The 18214-nt window shown below is 41.9% G+C and overlaps 1 protein-coding gene across 2 annotated transcripts in view; it reads left to right on the forward strand.

Annotated features, from left to right (window-relative positions):
- The window catches only part of SLC2A9 (solute carrier family 2 member 9), a 204067-nt gene extending 187245 nt beyond the window's left edge, over positions 1-16822 (forward strand). For both annotated transcript variants that reach the window (XM_025192520.1, XM_006016786.3), the window contains one exon: positions 15073-16822. In XM_025192520.1, the coding sequence (XP_025048305.1) occupies positions 15073-15330 (258 nt within the window). In that variant the 3' untranslated portion in view covers positions 15331-16822. The remainder of the gene's footprint in view (positions 1-15072) is intronic.
- Positions 16823-18214: the final 1392 nt, after the last annotated feature.

The raw sequence follows: 18214 nt of genomic DNA on the forward strand, positions 1-18214 counted from the left end.
GCAGGTAAAAAAAATTCTTGGTTTATATTAAATGTTCGTATCTTAGGTGAGTGGCAGTATTGTTTTATTTCTTAGAATTAATACAGTAAGATTCAGGAATTGCATGAAGAGCATCAACCTTTATTCATTACATTATGCCTAAAGAAAATAATCAAATCCAAACTCAGGTGATCAAGCTGCTGTCCCACCGTAGAATTTTGAATCCATCCCTGATTCTATTTTGTACTTGAATGTAGGCGCACCAAGGCTGGAATAGTCCATCATCTCATTGTTGGGAAAATCTTATTTAAATATCTTGTGGTATGGAGAATATGGAAGGTTTGTGATGTTCTGGCCTTAAGCATCGGTCTTTAAAGTAACATATGAAATTATTTGCCAAAGTTAAAAAAGGAACCAAACTAATTCTTGCAGAAGCTTGTAATTCTCCTGGGTCTTCTGTATAAATGCATTGGTGAACTGATCTTACCAAGATCTAAAGTAAGTGTCTCATATCTGAGGCTTGTGTAAGTTGTCATGTCGTCAGACATGTCATGTTCATCTCTGCTCATTGCTCAAAAGCATCAGGATCAGGCTAGTATTGGTAGCACAAATGTCATTGCCAGTTGCCTTACAAATAATTTGTCAGGGTTCTTGCGAATAGACGTTGGGTATGTTCCATAATAATAAGATAGCTTTATTCATTTTAAATAAGGCATGTTGACAGAAAGGGGATTCTTGGTATGCACATGAAATAGATCTTAGTTCATTTTAAGAAATCTCTCATGTGGGCATGTCAAGCTCAAATGCATCAGTTTTCCTCTTGCTGTGTTCCAAGTCTAAATATAGTTTATTAACGGTTCTGCTTTGTCAGTGTGTAAAACAAGAAAAAGTTTAGCTTTAGGTTTTGTTTTCTGAATAAATAATGAGTCAGATAGTAATATTAAGAGTTGAATGAAGTCTACAAAAGTTGCTACACACATTTGCTCAAATTTTGGAACACAATAGTGTTTGTGTCTTTTGTGTTCTTGCACAAATATTTATACAGCTACTTTAGCTTTAATTACTGTTTACTGACAGCGTATTTAAAATGGTTACATGCCATACTCATTCAAATCACATTTTAAAAGCTGTATATGTGATCCTCTCGTGATTCCTATGTAATTAGCCCAGTCCTGTGAACGTGGCTACACTACTTCCAGTTTAGAGGTAGCTTATCCAGAGCAGTGCAACCTTTTTGAGAATGCCACCACTGGGGACCATAAGATAACTATATTGATATAAAGAAGGGTCTGCAGGCTAGATCCAGCCCACAAAGAGATTTCATTAAATTATATCACTGCAGGATCATACAGGCATAAGAGTTGAATTATAACTTCTGTCATGCGCTCCTGAGCAGCAACTCCTCTTTCTCTTTATAACCACTAACATGCAGAATGTGGCACTGTAGTCAGTGAGTGCTGTGGTAAGCACACTCTTGTGAACAGTACCTAAAACTTAACAGATAATCTACATCTTCATTTTTCCTCTCTTATTCAAGCACATTTGAACCTTCATTCTCCTCCATCCTATATCTGCTGAGCTTTGTACTGTCTACTTACATGACAGCACAAAAGACTAACATGTTTGAATGCTACCAGTCAAGTTCTTTTACTTCAGTGGAGATACTCCATCACAATAATTGACCCCATAATTTATTTTAGGCAATGAAGTCTTCAGGGGAAAAGATTTAAGTAAGCAAGCTGCAAAAACTACCGAAATCATTCTAAGTCTAAGTGTGCACATCTACACAAGACATTTACTGTGCAGTTGATTATCCAGTGGCAACATGTAGGGGGTGCACAGGGGTGCACTTGCACCCCCTGAGAGCACTGGTGCTCCCCCTGAGAGCGCTGGCTGGGGAGCGTGCCAGGAGAAGCAGTCCCCACGCAGCCGATCCCACTGGCCCAGAAGTGCCAGCAGCACACCCAGAAGTGCTGCTCACTGCTGCCAGTTGTGAGTCATCAGCATTGGCCACGGGCAACCCCTCCCCCCGGTCATCAGGATTGGCTGTGGGCGACCCCACCCCCTGACGGGCATGATCAGCTGCAGGGGATCCCGCGCTCCCCAACCTGCAGGATCAGCCGCAGGGGAACATAGTCTTTGGATTAAGTGCTTAACTGGTCTTGGATTAAGCCATATCAGAGCCCAGGTCTCTGCTGTCCTGTCTCAAACCACTAAATATGCTAACTGCTGACCTATAGAACCATGTTCACTTGTACCCCATCTTGGTCCAATGACTCTTGTTTTTTGTTTCCTAAAAAGTAGCACAGCTTCAGGGTTGGATAATGCTGAATGTATGTATAGCTAGGTAGTGAGGGTGCTGTCCTGGGAAGTGAGAGATATGGGTTTAAACTTCCTTAGGAGAAGGTGGAACTAGGATCCAAGTCTCCTAGAATTATAGAAAGGTATGACTGGAGGGGACCACTGGAAGTCATCTAGTCCAGCTTCATGCTCAAGGTAGGATCATCCCTATCCAAACATCCCTCACAAGATCTAAGTGACAATTATTAAGAAGCCTTATACCAGGGATGGGCAATTATTTCAGCTGGAGGACCACTCATTGGGTTTTGGTGAGCTGTCGAGGGTCGCAGGGGTGGCCACACCCCCGCCCCTTGGTCACCATTTTAGGATCAGAAGTCCTGCCCCCTAACCCCTGACCTTTGCCACTGGAAGACCCTCCCTTTGCTCCCAGAAGTACCCCTTTGGGGAAGTGTGTTTGCCACCTTGGAACTAGAAAAAAAACAAACAAATTATATACTAAAAATCAATCACCCACAATAACATATTTTAATTTTTTTTTAATTTTGTCCTGACATTGTGTGTGTTTGCATTATGTATATAGAGGTGATTGCATAATAACTCAAAATGAAGTCTTATTCTTGTATATTTCAGCAGGGGTGTGCAGGGTTGTGGGGGTATGAGTGAGTGTGGGTAGGTGTAGGGTTTGTGTGTGTGTGTGTGTGTGCATGATTGTGTATGTGGGGTGTTGGGGTATGTATGGATGTAGGTGAGTGGGTATAGAGTTTGTGGGGAGGGGGTGGGTGGCTGGAGGCATGTGTGTGGGTGCATGTGTGTGGTGGGGTGTGTGCACATAGCAGTGAGCGGGGCTGTCCCTCCCAGGGGCGCGTGGGTGTGTGTGGGGGGGGGTTGGGTTTGTGGGAGGATTTGGGGGAGGGTGTGGGTGGGTGCAGTGTTTATGGAGTGTGTAATTGTGTGTGGGGGAGAGTGTGGTTGTAGGGTTTGTGGGGGAGGGTTTGAGGGCATGGTGGGGTATGCATGGGAGCCCCCCTATGCGCACCCCTCTAAGCCAGTCAGCACCCACCCCCACCCCGCAACAGCCCAGAGCCCACACACCCTGTGGCGTCTCCCCATCACCACCAACAGCGCACAGCCCCAGGTCGCCCCACGCCCACTCTGCACTGTCCAGCCATGGCACGTCCTGCTGCCCCCCAGGCTGGACTGACTTTCTAGGCAGCCCAGGCAGCAGCAGCTCCATCTGGCTGTTGCTGGCCCCAGCCCTGTGATACCGGCAGGGATTTGCACACGCAGCCCCAACCCTGGCTCACCCCGTGCCTGCTCTGGACTCATCAGTTCCGGACTGTTGCTTGGTGTGGGAGGAAGGCAGATCCTCCTTCTCGCCACTACCAGGCAGTTCTTGCTGAAGCCACCTGGAACCTGTGCCATGCCGGGCTGCCCTGCATCTCCGTCACCATCACCACTACCTCTGGCTGCCCTGCAGCTGCTTTGCATTGTCACCACTGCCATGCTGGGCAGCCCAGAGGTGGCAGTGACAGCGACAGAGATGCAGGGCAGCCCAGCATGGCATGGGCTTTGGGCAACTGCAGCCAGAACTGCCTGTTAGTGGCAAGAGGGAGGGACCGCTTTTCCCCCATGCCGAGCAACACTTTCTGCCCCTGCTGCTGCTCAGCCTGCATGGGTGAGTCCAGTGCTGGCACGGGGTGCGCTGCATGCACGGGTCCCTTCCAGTACCCCACTGCTGGGGCTAGTGGCAGCAGCAACCTGAAGGAGCCACCACCTCCTGGGCTACCTAGAAAGGCAGTCCAGCTGTGGAGCCACCCCAGCCCCACTGCGCACCCAGGGGGTGGCAGGATGCACCATGGCTGGGAGGTGCCTTGGCCAGGCAGGGCTAACAGACTCACAGTGAGCCAGACAAAGTCTCTCCATAGCCCAAATCTAGCCCACAAGCCGTATTTTGCCCACCCCACCTTACACCCTATTCATACTCCTATGATCAGTTTGGTACTAGACATGGAGATTTTGGTTTAGGATCTGATCCCACAGTCTGATACACAGACAATCGCTTGCATCCATGCTGAACCCCTTGTCTTCAGTAGGACTGTACAGAGCATCACACTTACATGTACATAATCCTATTGAAATCAATGGAACTCTGCACCACAACCACGCTGCAAGTCAGAAACCAGGATCAAGTTGTTGCATCTGATCAGGATCAAAGTTTCTATTTCTCACAGACTTTGCTAAGTATAGTTATTGAGGTGTATGCTATTTCCTGACACTTAACAATTGGCTAAAAGGAAATTTTATTGCCTGATGGAATCCAGAGCCATTAATATCCACATGGTGTTAAGGTCGTTGCGGTTGTTCAGAGACTGAATGTGGAGTGAATACTTTCGAGGTCTGTGTGAGGGGGTTTTTGTTTTGTTTTTTAATTCTGTCATTGGAAAAAAAATAATGTCCTGTGCAACAGCCAGTCAGATTACTGAATTTCTCCTGCAGAATTTCATTCATATTCATTATAGTTTCAAAACAAAACACACAACCTGAAATTCAGGCGCAATTTTTTAAATGCCGTGCTTGATTAACTGTGTTGAACACTGTTGCAGCCTCACCTAGATACAGGAAAGTGCATATAACAAAAACCAGAGGGTCAGAAACAGCACTTGGATTCTTTGTAGCTTTTAGAAGGTTGCAAACATTGTTTTCTAAAGCTTGAAAATCCTTCTTCCCTGGCTCTGAATTAGGGTATTTCTAAAGGAATACTACTGTTCAGAAGAAAAATTACATGAATCTCAGAAGCCTGTTACCAGTGATAGATTAGCTTGGAAAATATTATTGTGGTGTAATGGAATGGAACAGTTTAAGCTCTTTACTTAAGAATATGAGAGCCGCTCATGTTTCTTTAGCTACTATGTTGTAAAGATGGATGATGTTCATTATCAGAAAAGCTAAGCTGCAGAGGAATATTTGAATAAGAGTTCATTTTAGTGTTTTAGTGGATATTTCATTTTCTTACCTTCCTACTTCCTCTGGGAAATATGGCATCACACCCCATAGGACCCTGTTACCAGATCAAGTTCATCAAAACCATCTATTCCCCAACGATTATGTAGACAAAAACTGAGTCTCAGTTATGTATGCAAACATGAGTGGGCCAGACTCACAATTTCAAATGTAGGCTTCAAATAACTGTTTTCAGATATTGTGCTAGCAACTCAGATTTCCACACACACCACCACTCCTTAATGCTGAAAACTAATTTTCCTGTCATATTTTTAAATTAAATCACAGTGTGTTACAAGATTTTTTTCAAAGAAAGCTCAAAAATTAAATCTGGGAAAATAGAAACAAACGTGAAATAGTGTATTGTTTTCTATGTACATAGGTTGAGTGAAGTGATTTCCTGTGCAGATTAACTAAAGGATTTGAGTTCCTCTAAACCTTGGCCTTACAACTGACTAAATTATGAGAGGATTTAGTGAGCCATGGTCTGGCTGCTACTTAACTTAGCATCATCATGACACACTGGGCGCATCTAAACATGCTATTAATGCACCTGAATAAATTATAGATCAGTTCATGCTGGAGTCTGCTACTTTCCACGCGCAGCATCTTCATGTGTGGGACCACAGCAATTTAAGCTGGGGCAGAGCAGCCCTGCCTGGCAGTGGCCTGGGGTTGGGGGGGGTCAGCCTGCCAGCCTGGGGCTGCTCCCCCCAGCTCAGCGTACTGTGGAAGGGCTGATTGGGGCACAAGGGTGCTACAGTGCAGAGCTAGGTGGCAGGCAGCTCCTGCACTGTAGCATCCTCATGCCCCAGCCAGCCCCAGTCACAGTCTACACATGAATTGAGTGCATGTAATTACTCCACTGTAGGATAATATTTGTCCTGGACAATACTATCCTACAGGGGAGTTAATCAGTTTATTGCACCCTAATATGGGCACATGTGTAGACTGTGATGTTTTGCTGAGGAGCTAATAAAGCTCATGTGTACATGAACCCACTGACTCTGAATCTTTTTTTCCACTGACAGACTTACAAGCCATTCATAATATCCTGAATGTCTAAGCCCAGTCTCCTTTGCTGCATTTAGGTCTTCCCATCTGGCTGAAAGAAACTGTTCCTTTACCAAGTGTGATCCTGTTTAAGCATATTATTCATTTATGACATACTTTTTTCAGTAGTATTTCCAGTTTTCCAATATTATTTTCCAATATTCCAAAATTTTCAAGTATTTCCAGTAGTATTACCAGCTGCTGAATTAATCATGAGTGGATGTTACTTAACACTGTTCAAAATCAGATCCTTCTTGCCTACCCCACATTTCCCCTGGCTTCACTTGGATCTCTGACTACACAATGAAAGGAAGATCAGGCCCAAGTGTGTTCCTCAGTGGAGCAATCATAGGATCAGAGTAATGTGTGTTATGCCCACTGTAATGGTTGTCCAGACAAATATCTTGGGAACACATGTATATTCTAAAGCATTGGGTTTCAAACATCCTAAAGTCACAGAACCCTTTCATATCATTTCTTCTGCCATAGAACCCCTAGCCCTATCTGCAAAGCCCGACAACACAGCCCAGCAGTGCCAGGACACTGCCTCCTGGCCCGCTGTGCCATTACCCCCTGTCTCTTTGCGAACCTGCCTGATTACTTATCACGGAACCGCGGGGTTCCATGGAATGCAGTTGGAGAGCCACTAAAGCAGGGGAGTCAAAATTACGACCAGCAGACTGAGTCTGGCCCAAGGAGCCATGTCACAAAGCCTGCAGGGCTGGTAAAGGCACTGGGAATTTTTGAACCAGGCAACTGGGGCCAACTAGGGTTGCTCTGAACCGGCTTAATGTGCTGCAGTCACAGACACGTGTGTGCAGTGCCCAAGAGAAATAAACTCTAGCATGATATGTGCCAGAGTTTATTGCTGTGTGCTAATAGCATATGTAGTTGTGCCCCTGTGTACCAAAGCAGAGATTAAAGCTAATGGAGAAGGAGCAGTATTGTGGGCATTTTTACATGAGCTTTAAATATTTGCAAATATGAATGATAGATAAACAAAGTGTCGTTCATGGATTATCTATCTCAGCTGCTTTTTCCATCTGTAGCTTTTTATCTTTAACACTTTAAAAGGTACCTGAAATACCACAAGAAAAGGCTTTCCCTCCAAATGCACCAAGTAAAGAACACTGCTTTTATGAGAAATATGGTACATGTTGATTGTCTTTTTATGTCTCGATTTGCACAGTGCCTTGTCTGTTTTATACAATCCAAATGGATTTTAGCACAGTAAGAACAGCTGATAACACAAAGTTGCTAGTCATTTGCTTTAGACTGCTTGCTATTAATATACAATGAATTTGATGTGTATTTTTTTTCCTTTTTCCCTTTTTCAGCTCAAGCCCCTTTTCACTTCTCTCTAGGAATTGGCACTTTCACATCATTATAAATTTCATTAGCATCCTTCAAGCACCTCCATGTTGTTCCTGCTTTATTTCTATGCTTGAGGTTTCCCATTTTTTATCCAGTGAGATGCATTTACCCAGTAGGATTCCTTCTTGATTTTTGTTTTTATTATTTCTCTGGATATGTAAATGTTCATTTTCTTTTCTTCCATTATGTTACACAGTACTTTTGACAATGAAGATGCTCTACAGAAACATGGGCATCAAATATCATATTTTCATGCATATAGCACACACCTTCCCCTCCCCCCCCCAATTGGGCGGGGGTGTATTAATCAAGGAAGCTACACTGCTTTGATTTCTGCTCCACAGTGCAGCAGCCATGGTATTCTTCAAGCAGCTGAGAGAGTCAGTAGTCCATTAATGGTCCACTGACTTAATGGACCATTGTTCTTTCACTTCACAGGTGTTAAAGATCATCTCTCCTTTGTAATGTTTTTGATGGCCCACTAATACTTTCTTAAGGGAATTTTGCTGTCTGCTGGAGCTTCTGGTCTCCTTTTCTGTTTCATAGCCATTTAGCTCTTTTCAAGATCAGAAGACACCCAGGGAAAAGAGTCTCTAGCAGCAGCTAGGGTTTTAGTTAAGCAGGAAAGGGAGGGTGAGTCAACTGAAGTTTAGACTCTGTCCCTGGTCTCTGCAGCCATAACTCGGGGGGGGGGGCAGGAATTCGTCATAATGCCATTCAAAAATAAGGTGTGCATTATATTTGGGGGTCTGTTATATGTGAGAAAATACAGTATTTTGTTCTACAGTCCTGGTATCTCAATTAACTTGGTTTTTTTTTGCTTTTTCCAAGTATATCTAATGTTTAAAGTTGTTACTGTATGTCTCTGCTTCAGAGAATAACTGAAATCCCTTACAAGTATAAACATTGTTTCTTTTTTTACTTACCTGAAGACCTACTAGCTCATTGGATATTATCCATTTCAAATGCAGAATGAAAAAATATGCTGGTTTTTAAGGAGAGAGGAATGAATGGGGTGTTCATCTAACTGCAGTTAGTGTCTTTGAATATCTACCTTTCCCCCTTCTTCAATAAGCAATTGTTCTGTTTTGCTACGTAAAATTAGTGTTCCTTCCTGGAACTGGTGCCTAATGTGTAATGGGGCAAGGAACTCACAAAGCACTTGTGCATGGATGCATCATCTCAGGGGGTTGTGGCATATGACATGCAGTGATTTCTTTTTAGCAACTTCTAACAAGCAGACCGACATCATTGGTACAAAAACATTTGCGACACTGAAAACTGAAAATTTAGGAGCAGAGTAAGCTATTGAATTTGAATGTCTGAATAAATAACACAAGAAATGCTGCAATAGTGGGGTCAGTCACTTTCCTGGTTCGTTCAATGAAACCATCATTTAATCAGCCTGAAGCTGTTGAGAAGGTTGCTGTATGCCTCACTACCATCTTGTGGAAACTAGGTGGCCACATCACAAACTTTGTGGGTCATTTGTTACAGAAATCATAAGGCCTTGATTACGTGCCTTGTAAAATTCTGACTACACTTAGTGGGGAGCTCAGTCAGTAATAGGGAACCACTGTTATGTCCAGACTGTAAATTGGGTACAAATAAAATAAAAGGAATAAATATTATTAGTTGTTGTTTAGGTCATATTTCTGTAGGAGCAAGACAGCTTACCAGAGGCTTGTCAAGCTATTAAAAAGCATGAAGTCAAAATTACAAACCAAGATCACTCAAATTTCTTTCTTAGGCTTTTAAAATCAGAGGTTTGTAAAACTTATCCCTAGAATTCATTCACCATTCATTCCTTCTCTTGTGTCCTTCTCAGACTATCTGTTGCCAGGTGGTAGTATTATCCTGTTTGTAATGAATAATTGCTGAGAGGTCTGAACTCAACTAATTCCATCATTTTACGAATTATGGAATTTATTCAGTGTAACCTGTTAAACTAAGCAGTCATGGGCTTTCAACAGGTGGGCTTGCAACTTTCAAAAACCAGTAGGAAGAAGCAAGTTAAAAAAAACCCACTTTGTTGAAATATAAGAATCTCAGCATAATTTATTTTAATATCGGCTCTTTTATTTTTTAACTGATTTCCTTGAAACAAAAATGAGTACTCTGTTGGATTTTATAGAAGGCTTTTTTTCTGCTTGCAAAAATCCAATACTCAGTTCTTCTTTTAAGTATTTTCTTCTGTGGAGGAGAAGGGAAATGCTTATACATTGTCATGATATACACAGTAACACTACTTTGGCATGGAACATATCTGTATCTTTTATGTTTTGAAAAGTTGTGACTGCCCTAGATTTTTCATTCAAATGAATGCAAATTATGCAGCTGAAAATCAGCATCCAAATCACAGTTGACTACTTAGCATATTTCAGACGGGATCCTGGGATGTGTGAGAGCACCTTCCTTCCCATTCTCATCAGTGGGAGTCAAGCTCTGAGAGCAGAGTCAGCTGGTTATGTCTACTCATGATGATAAATTGATATTTTGTTTTCTTGCACATGCAAAGTTCTTTTTTAGTTACAGGAAATTGAGAAGAAAATAAACCTGTTTGGTGCAAAATTCCAGGAGCTGGATGAAAAAGAACTGTCAAAACTTTCCATAGAAAAGCAAGTTTTTCCATGGGAAATTGTTGCCTCTTTTTTTTTTTCCTTTCTTTTTTGACCAAATAAAACTTTTGGCAGAAATTATCTCCTTTCCTTTAAATGTTTTTATCTTTTCCCTTGAAACTAAAAAATCTAAAAGATGCAGTTATTCAGGCAGAAACTTGAAGCTGTTTTTGTTTGTTTTCCTGCATCCCCCTCCCCCATACCCACAAAGCATCAAATGGATTTCTAGAGAAAAGTAAAAAATTTCCAGAGGGAAATAAAATAATTAACAACAACTGTTTTTAAACACAATGCTGAGTACAATTAAGCCAGTATCTTCTGCAGTTGGTTAAAATAATGACATCAAGTCCACAAACGTATTTCATTGTTCTTTTCCAATTTTAAATGAATGAACACACACAAAGGGGTTTTCTGAGTCAGCATCTGCCATTGTTAAACCTTCAGCAAGCCTGCAAAGCCTTTATTTTGCACATAATCTTTATGCGTGTGAGTCAGTGAGAGTACAGAAGTGAATTCAATTTTTCAGAATTGAGTCCAGAGCTAAGAAAGTGAGAGGTGATGCAAATCTGAAGTTACCATGACATCAGAGAAGCCAAAAAAGGACCATGTTCAGTTTTTACTTGGGCAGGTCCCCATGTAGGTCAAACCAAGCAGTCTTGACTCCTAGATAGCGGTAGCTACACAGTGGTCCTGATTTTGGATCATACCCATCAAGTTGCCAGTGAACAAGAGGGAGGGAGACATCAGAAAATGCATTCTAGACCTGTGTTTCATGTCCATAAACAGCACATAGACATTATACGAGTAAGAGACTATACATGTAATTTAAATAGGATAAAGACCCAGGCACATCATCCTATTGCATCTCTTTTAAAGTCTGTTTTATTACAGCATCATTCTAGTAGTTGAGCTCTTATACAAATGATCTCCCATTACAGTTTGCTTCTTAGGCACATAATAGTTTCTGTGCTTGATCAGTTAATTGTTCCGTGAAGTCCAGAATCTTGCCTATGGCACCAGTCAGAACCTAGTGCTTCAGACATAGCTACAAATAAATTAAACTATTAGAGCCACTTAATACTGAAGTCCCCACTGAGAGTTTTCTTGACTAAGTATTCAAGATTTGACCCTTTACATTGTGCAATATTGTGTGTGAAATGTATTCTTCCATCTGTTCTCTGTGTGAGTTTGCACTGTATGTAGATGGTTTCATGCTTTAGATGAGCCATAACACATTGTAAAATGGACACAGTTCCATGTGATATGCTTTCATGTTAGGTGTAGCTTCTGGCAGTATCAAGAAACCTTTCAATAATTGTTTGGGATGTTTCAACAAGAACGCATTTTTGAGTACCAAGCTGTTGCAGGGCATTTTCAGTGCTCAGAAGTAATACCTCCTTACTGTGATATCTTCCATATTTCATAAATTATCTGCTACTTTCAAAGAAATACTACAAATAAAAAAGGGACTGTGAGGAGAGTGCACTTTGATCTTGCACAAGTGTTCCCACTTCAGGATCCCCATTATATTAGGATTTCTGCAGACCAGTAGCACAAAGCAAGTATCTTCTCCTGAGAGATCACTACTTAGACCAGTGATTTTCAACCAGGGTGCCATGGCACCCTGGAGTGCCTTAAGATCCATTCAATATTTGCACAGCTGGGTGTGCAAACATGATTCACAAGATAAACCCAGAGATTCCAAATAGCAGTAAGGTGTAGCATAAAGAACACTCTGACCTGCTGTGTGCTCTTTCTGAGTTCTTTGCAACAGAAGAATTACTGTTATTTTTCTGTAGTCAAAAAAAGAAGTGAAAGCTAGCATTTTCTCAGGGGTGCCTCAAGTCTAAAAAGGTTGAGAACCACTGAGTTAGACAATACACAACAGGAAGTGCATAAACACAAGAGAGTGTGAAGACAAAATAGCAAGTGGCACATTTCTCTAAAATAGACATAAGCAGTTAGTTGCCATGTAAGTCCATATTAATTCGTAGGCAGAGACATTATTAAATGATGGATTTAAAGGAATAAGGTGACAAGTGTGCAAACACAAAACTGAAACCTTATTAAACTTCTTCAAATGTAGAAAGCTCTGGTGCAAATTCTGGTTGTTAAGCTGACAGGAGAATTTATGAACACACCAAGAAGTTATTTCCATATCTATTAAATCTATTTGCTTTTGCCTGTTTTTAAGCTTGATGATAGATTATCCATGGTAACATTGTGGCTTAATACATTAGTAATTCAGATGCAATATTAGAACAATGAGAGTGAGGGAATTTCTTTTTTGTCTTCACCAGTTAAGTACGTGAATACGTAGCTGATGCAAGATTGGATAACCGAATGGGACGTATATAATACTGCTAGGCATTGTACAGACAAACACACATTGACAGTCTGCAAAACAAGAACAAAGGTGTAAACAGTCCGCAGTGTAGGCATGGGAATACAAATCATAATGAAAATATAAGTTTGAGGGAAATCAGGGTTACATAATGACTCTTTGTTTTGGTGTGTAAACATGACACTTTAATTAGTTCATTTCTCTTAGGATTATGCAGAACAAAAATTTAGGAAGAAACTAAATGAGAGACAACAGAGGTTTTATGCATGAGTTTTGGAAGGGGACTAGGTAGAAGGCCAGCTTTGAGGAAGACACAGAGATGCCTGAGGGATATGGGGAAGAGGGTTTCTCAGAACTGGTTTCCTTGATGGAGTTTCTTCAGCTATTTTTCAACTATTTGTGTTTAAATGATGTACTCTCTTGAGCCCTTCACTTCACGACTTCTGTATGACTTGCCCTACAGTAACCTCTGACTTAGAACATGTGCTTTTGTCTGTGTTGGAAATGTTCATTTTTTTCCTTGTATTCTCTACTTATGACCTCATACAACGCATCATGGAAAGACTTCCGTATTTTTGTAGTTCCAGAAAAGGCTTTTTGTTTAATTTTGCGCTACTAATAATAGTAAGTCAAAGGTTTGGGCTCTATACAGATGGCGTAAGTGAATACGGTTTCATAAATACAGAGAAGAAGGCGATGTTTACTTGAGTTGAAAACTTGGCCCTGTAGAGCCAATGAGAGTTTTTGCCTTTGACTTCAGTGCGTCACAATTTGCATTTGCAATTTAAAGAATATGTAGTTTCCAGTACTGTTACTGAAATGCTATAGAATATTTTGAAAAAAAACATTACCGAGACTAACGTATCCAAGAGTCACTAACATAGAACTTTACCTAGCAACCACCTGCATAGAAAGGCTCACCAGAATAGTTACTGGTAAAGAAATACACAGAGCCAACTCCAAGTCCAGCTTTAGATGGGCAAGTAGCATTTATACAGACACTGGATTCTACTCTCTGCCAGGAAGGGAGTCACTCAGAAATTATGACAATAGCAGAGACGGCCATCCCACCTTTTAGCCCAGTAGCGTGATGGTAGGCGCTTGGCCAAAGAATGTGAAATCTGGGTTCTTAGCTCCGCATACCCACATCTAACACTTTCCAAAAAAGTTCCTTAACAAGCAGGCCAGGAGCCATGTAAGTTTTTCCAAGAACACCCTCAACTCCTGTTGAAGCTGATCCACTGCACAGCTAAGAGGGGAAACTATGTGGGGCCATAAGGAAAGTAAACCAGTATAAAAATGGTTCAGTGAGATGGAAGGGTGGGAATCCTGGGTTCTGGCTTGCATTCCCACCCACAGTAATATTTCTTCATTTTGTATTTAATGCCCATTGGACAAAATGGACAGAGAACAGTATGATAGCTTGTGCCCATTTGCAGTAAGTTCTAATTACTTACCTGAGAAGGGTATCTTTTTGAGAAGTATTTACTGTATATCCCTTAAAAACTGAGTCCCTCAGTCTCAGAATCTGTGATTACTTATTATAATGCAGCTCACACCTGGCTATGACAAATTCCTACTGTTGTATTACTTGCATAGAAATGGGTGCTACTAGCAGGGCTGTCCCTAGGGGGGGAATCAGAGTGACCACCCCAGGCACCGTGCTTTGGGGGGGCCTGCGGAGCTGGGTGGAGCAGCAGCAGCTTCATGTCCAGCTGCTTGCGACCCCCTCCCCGCCACTGCTGCTGCCAATGGTAGCAGCAACTTCTTTGGGTCCAGGATCAGAGTGGGGACAGGGCCCTGCATGGGCTGATTTGCCCCGGGCCCCGCACCCTACTTGGGTTGCCTCTGGCTACTAGTAATGTAAACCAACGTTTTCCAACCCAGAGGTTTAAATCCTTAGTTTAGGCACGTAAATCAGAACTAGCTTGGTGTTCAGAGGTGCTGACCAAAGCCAGGCCGTATTTCAATTGTGTGAGTGAGGGAATGGAGCTATGGTTGCATTTCTTCCTTCCCCACTTGCTTTGGATTGCCCTAGCAGAATCTTGCTTCCATCTTTGTGATTTCCATTTTTTAAGGCCAACCCAGATGTGACAGCCCATTGAATGAATGTAGAGGGAACTTCCTTCTATCTTCTCTTTCTAAACTAGTTTAAAGATTAGTCATTACCAGTACTTTTTTATGCAACTTCTAAGAGCTAATGGCTTGTGCTCCGACTTGCTTTTATTACTGTATGCTGTATTTCAGTATTATTACTGTATGCTGTCAGAAATTGCTTCAAGTCTCCCAATAAAAATTCAGTTCCATGCACTTGCTTTTTTTCCAAATGATTCCTAGACATTGATTTTTGTTCTTATGATATTTGCCCCTTTAAGACTGATTTCCTTTCTTTTCTATTCACAGAGTGGCTTGCGGACATACTGTTTCCTGGTGTTTGCTGTCATCTGCCTTACTGGAGCTACGTATCTGTTTTTTGTCCTACCTGAAACAAAAAATAAGACTCTTCATGAAATCAGCCAGGCATTTGCCAAAAGGAATAAGGTGACTTTAGAAGTTCAGGAAATGGACCAATATTCAGCAGAAAGGAAATCGAGCGCAGAACAAGAATCTAACTTCTCTCCTACCAAGGACAATGGAGAAGCTGAATGCAGAATTGTCTAACATCTGACTCTTGTCTGTAGAGATAGAAAAAAAGCTCCCAGTGTGCTCCTTTAGTTTGGAAAATACTGGATATTTTTAACAGTGAAGCATTTGTGGTGTTAATGCCATTAACCCCCCCAGTTCCTGAATTCATTTTTAAGGGTTCAAGGAGGGTGGGTATGGGTGACATTAATGTCAGCTGGAGAGATTCTAGGAGAGAATAGGAAATAAGGGTAGTGATCACTAATGGAAACAGAAGGCAGTTTCCAGGGTACCTGTGAAGTGCATATCAGGGGAGAGGGGGAGAGATGGCACAAGAACTGACATTAGCATTGAGAACTTAGACAATCATTTTTTTTTATCTTAGTCCCTACTGATGCTTATAAGAACCTCTCCAGTGCCCTTTTAACTGACACTACGATTTCCAGAATTTCTCATGAACTTTCATTCCTTCATCATTTGAAAACTGACAGAGTTGCTATGGGACTTCTCACAGTTTCTGAATTGTTATTGCTGCTTGTTTATTTTTTTAAGAATATCCATGAAACATTACTCTGAAAACAGAAACTCCACCCATGCATGATATGGACTCTGGAGATGGGTACAGAGTAGGAAAAATAATGCTACCTTGGGCCTGCTGTTACTTTACAGTGAATAATATTTTAAAAAGCAACTATAACTTATTTTCAAAAGTGACTTAGATGCCTATATCTCACTGAAAGGCCTTGAAGCTATTTAGGCACCTAATGCCAAAGTTAGGTGCCTCAGTAGGAGGGAGGCAGACAAGGTTCCTTGGGTGAATTTGATATCTTTTATTAGACCAACCCAAATAGTTGGAGAATAGTTATTAAGCAAGCTTTCGGGTTCAAAAACCCTTCGTCAGGCTAAGGAAGCTTCAGCAGTTGGTGTGTGCTGTTCCTGGATAGAATGAAAAAAGTAGGAGGGATTCCTTTTTGGAAATGACAGTTAACCTCCTAAGTCATTTTGGTGCTTTTGAATACTCTAACCAATGCCCACTTAATTCCTTGGTTTTTAATAAACAAAGGATTTTTTTAAAACTAAAACAATACCAGGTTTCTGGGTTTTGGTGTTTATGTTTTCTGATTTTTAGAGTTTTTAAGCAGGTTATAGCTCTTTTTAGTATTTTGTAATTGTTTTCCTTGAATTATCTAGGTACCTAGATACTCTAGTGATAATAAGCACTCTTATAATAAAGTATATAGTTTTATATTAAAATAATAATCTGGAGCCTTAAGTCATCCTGGGGATGACCCCCCTAATAAGCTTGTACACTCTTTGAGTGAGTTCCCTTCATGGCCTGTGTTCAATACTGTGGAAGGTGTACGTTTGGGGTGTTTATTTTTGAAACGCCTGCTCTTAGACGCTTGCTTTTGGAAAGACTCACTCAGGTTGGAAGTCCTATAGATTCATAGATTATAGAGTTGGAAGGGATCCAATGGATCATCATGTCCGACCCCCTGCCCCGGCAAGAAGAGGACCGAGGTCAGACGACCCCAGCCAAGTGATTGTCAAGCCTCCTCTTGAAGACCTCCAAGTTAGGTGACAGCACCACCTCTCTTGGAAGCCCATTCCAGACTGTGGCCACCCTTATTGTAAAAAAGTTCTTCCTAATGTCTAACCTAAATCTACTCTCCACTAGTTTGCACCCATTATTCCTAGTTACTCCCTGAGGCGCTCTGGAAAACAGCGCATCCCTAATTCCCTGCTGTCCTCCCCTGATAAATGTATAGGTGGCCACAAGGTCACCCCTCGGCCATCTTTTGTATAGGCTGAAGAGATCCAGATCTCTCAACCTCTCTTCGTAGGGTCTTTCATGGAGACCACTAATCATGTGGGTGGACCTCCTCTGAACCCTTTCCAGATCCTCCATGTCCCCCTTGAAGTGCGGCACCCAAAACTGGAAATAGTACTCCAACTGCAGCCTGACTAGTGCTGCATAGAAGGGGAGCATCACCTCCCTTGATCTGTTGGTCATGCACCTGCTAATACATGACAAGGTGCAGTTGGCTTTGTTGATGGCTTCGTTGCACTGCCGGCTCAGTTCATCTTGGAGTCATCTATGACTCCAAGATCTCTCTCAGCCTCTGAGCTGCTGAGGAGGACATCCCCCAACCTGTAGGTGTGCTGGGGATTCCTCCTTCCTAGGTGGAGTACCTTACATTTATCTTTGTTGAATTGCATCCTATTACGTTCCACCCATTGATCTAACCTGTCCAGGTTGGCCTGTAACTGCTCCCTGCCCTCTGGTGTATTAACTTTGCCCCATAATTTGGTATCATCTGCGACAAGGGTCATAAACCCTTGTAAAACCACCATTTCGTGTGACAGCCAGGGCTTCTGTTTGGTGGCTTTTTTCTCCTTTGAGCACAGGATCAGATACCGTATTAACATAAATGATGAAGTTCCCCAACTACATCCTATTGGTACTGCATACAGGTAGCATCAATGCACACAGGCAGAAGCACTAGCATAGACTGAGCACAGATGTTTTACAATCGTACCATCAAGCACTTGACAATTGCTAAAGCAGTGGCGGAAAGCTCTTTCAAAAATAAGCAGTGTTGGAACTTCATAATAATCATAGCACTAGGCTACTGAAACTCATCTATTGTTTTAAAGTGTATACATCTAAAGCAGAATACTTTGAAGTTACAAGCCAGAGGGCTCGGAGGAAGTTAATACCAAATTTTCTGGGTACATAGCCCTGCTGGGCATGCATTTCAGTAGTAGCTGGGCAAATGACAGCTCCTTTCATCCCAGGGGCTCCCTGAGCAAAACACAGCCCTGTTCAGTTCTGATCTGACTCAGGGGGGTACAACTGTGTGCACCACCCCACAGCATTGCTTTTGTCAATAAGTATTTTGACCCAATAAGTGTAGTACCT

The sequence above is a fragment of the Alligator sinensis genome, unplaced genomic scaffold (assembly GCF_000455745.1).
Source record: "Alligator sinensis unplaced genomic scaffold, ASM45574v1 scaffold104_1, whole genome shotgun sequence".
NCBI lineage: Eukaryota > Metazoa > Chordata > Crocodylia > Alligatoridae > Alligator > Alligator sinensis.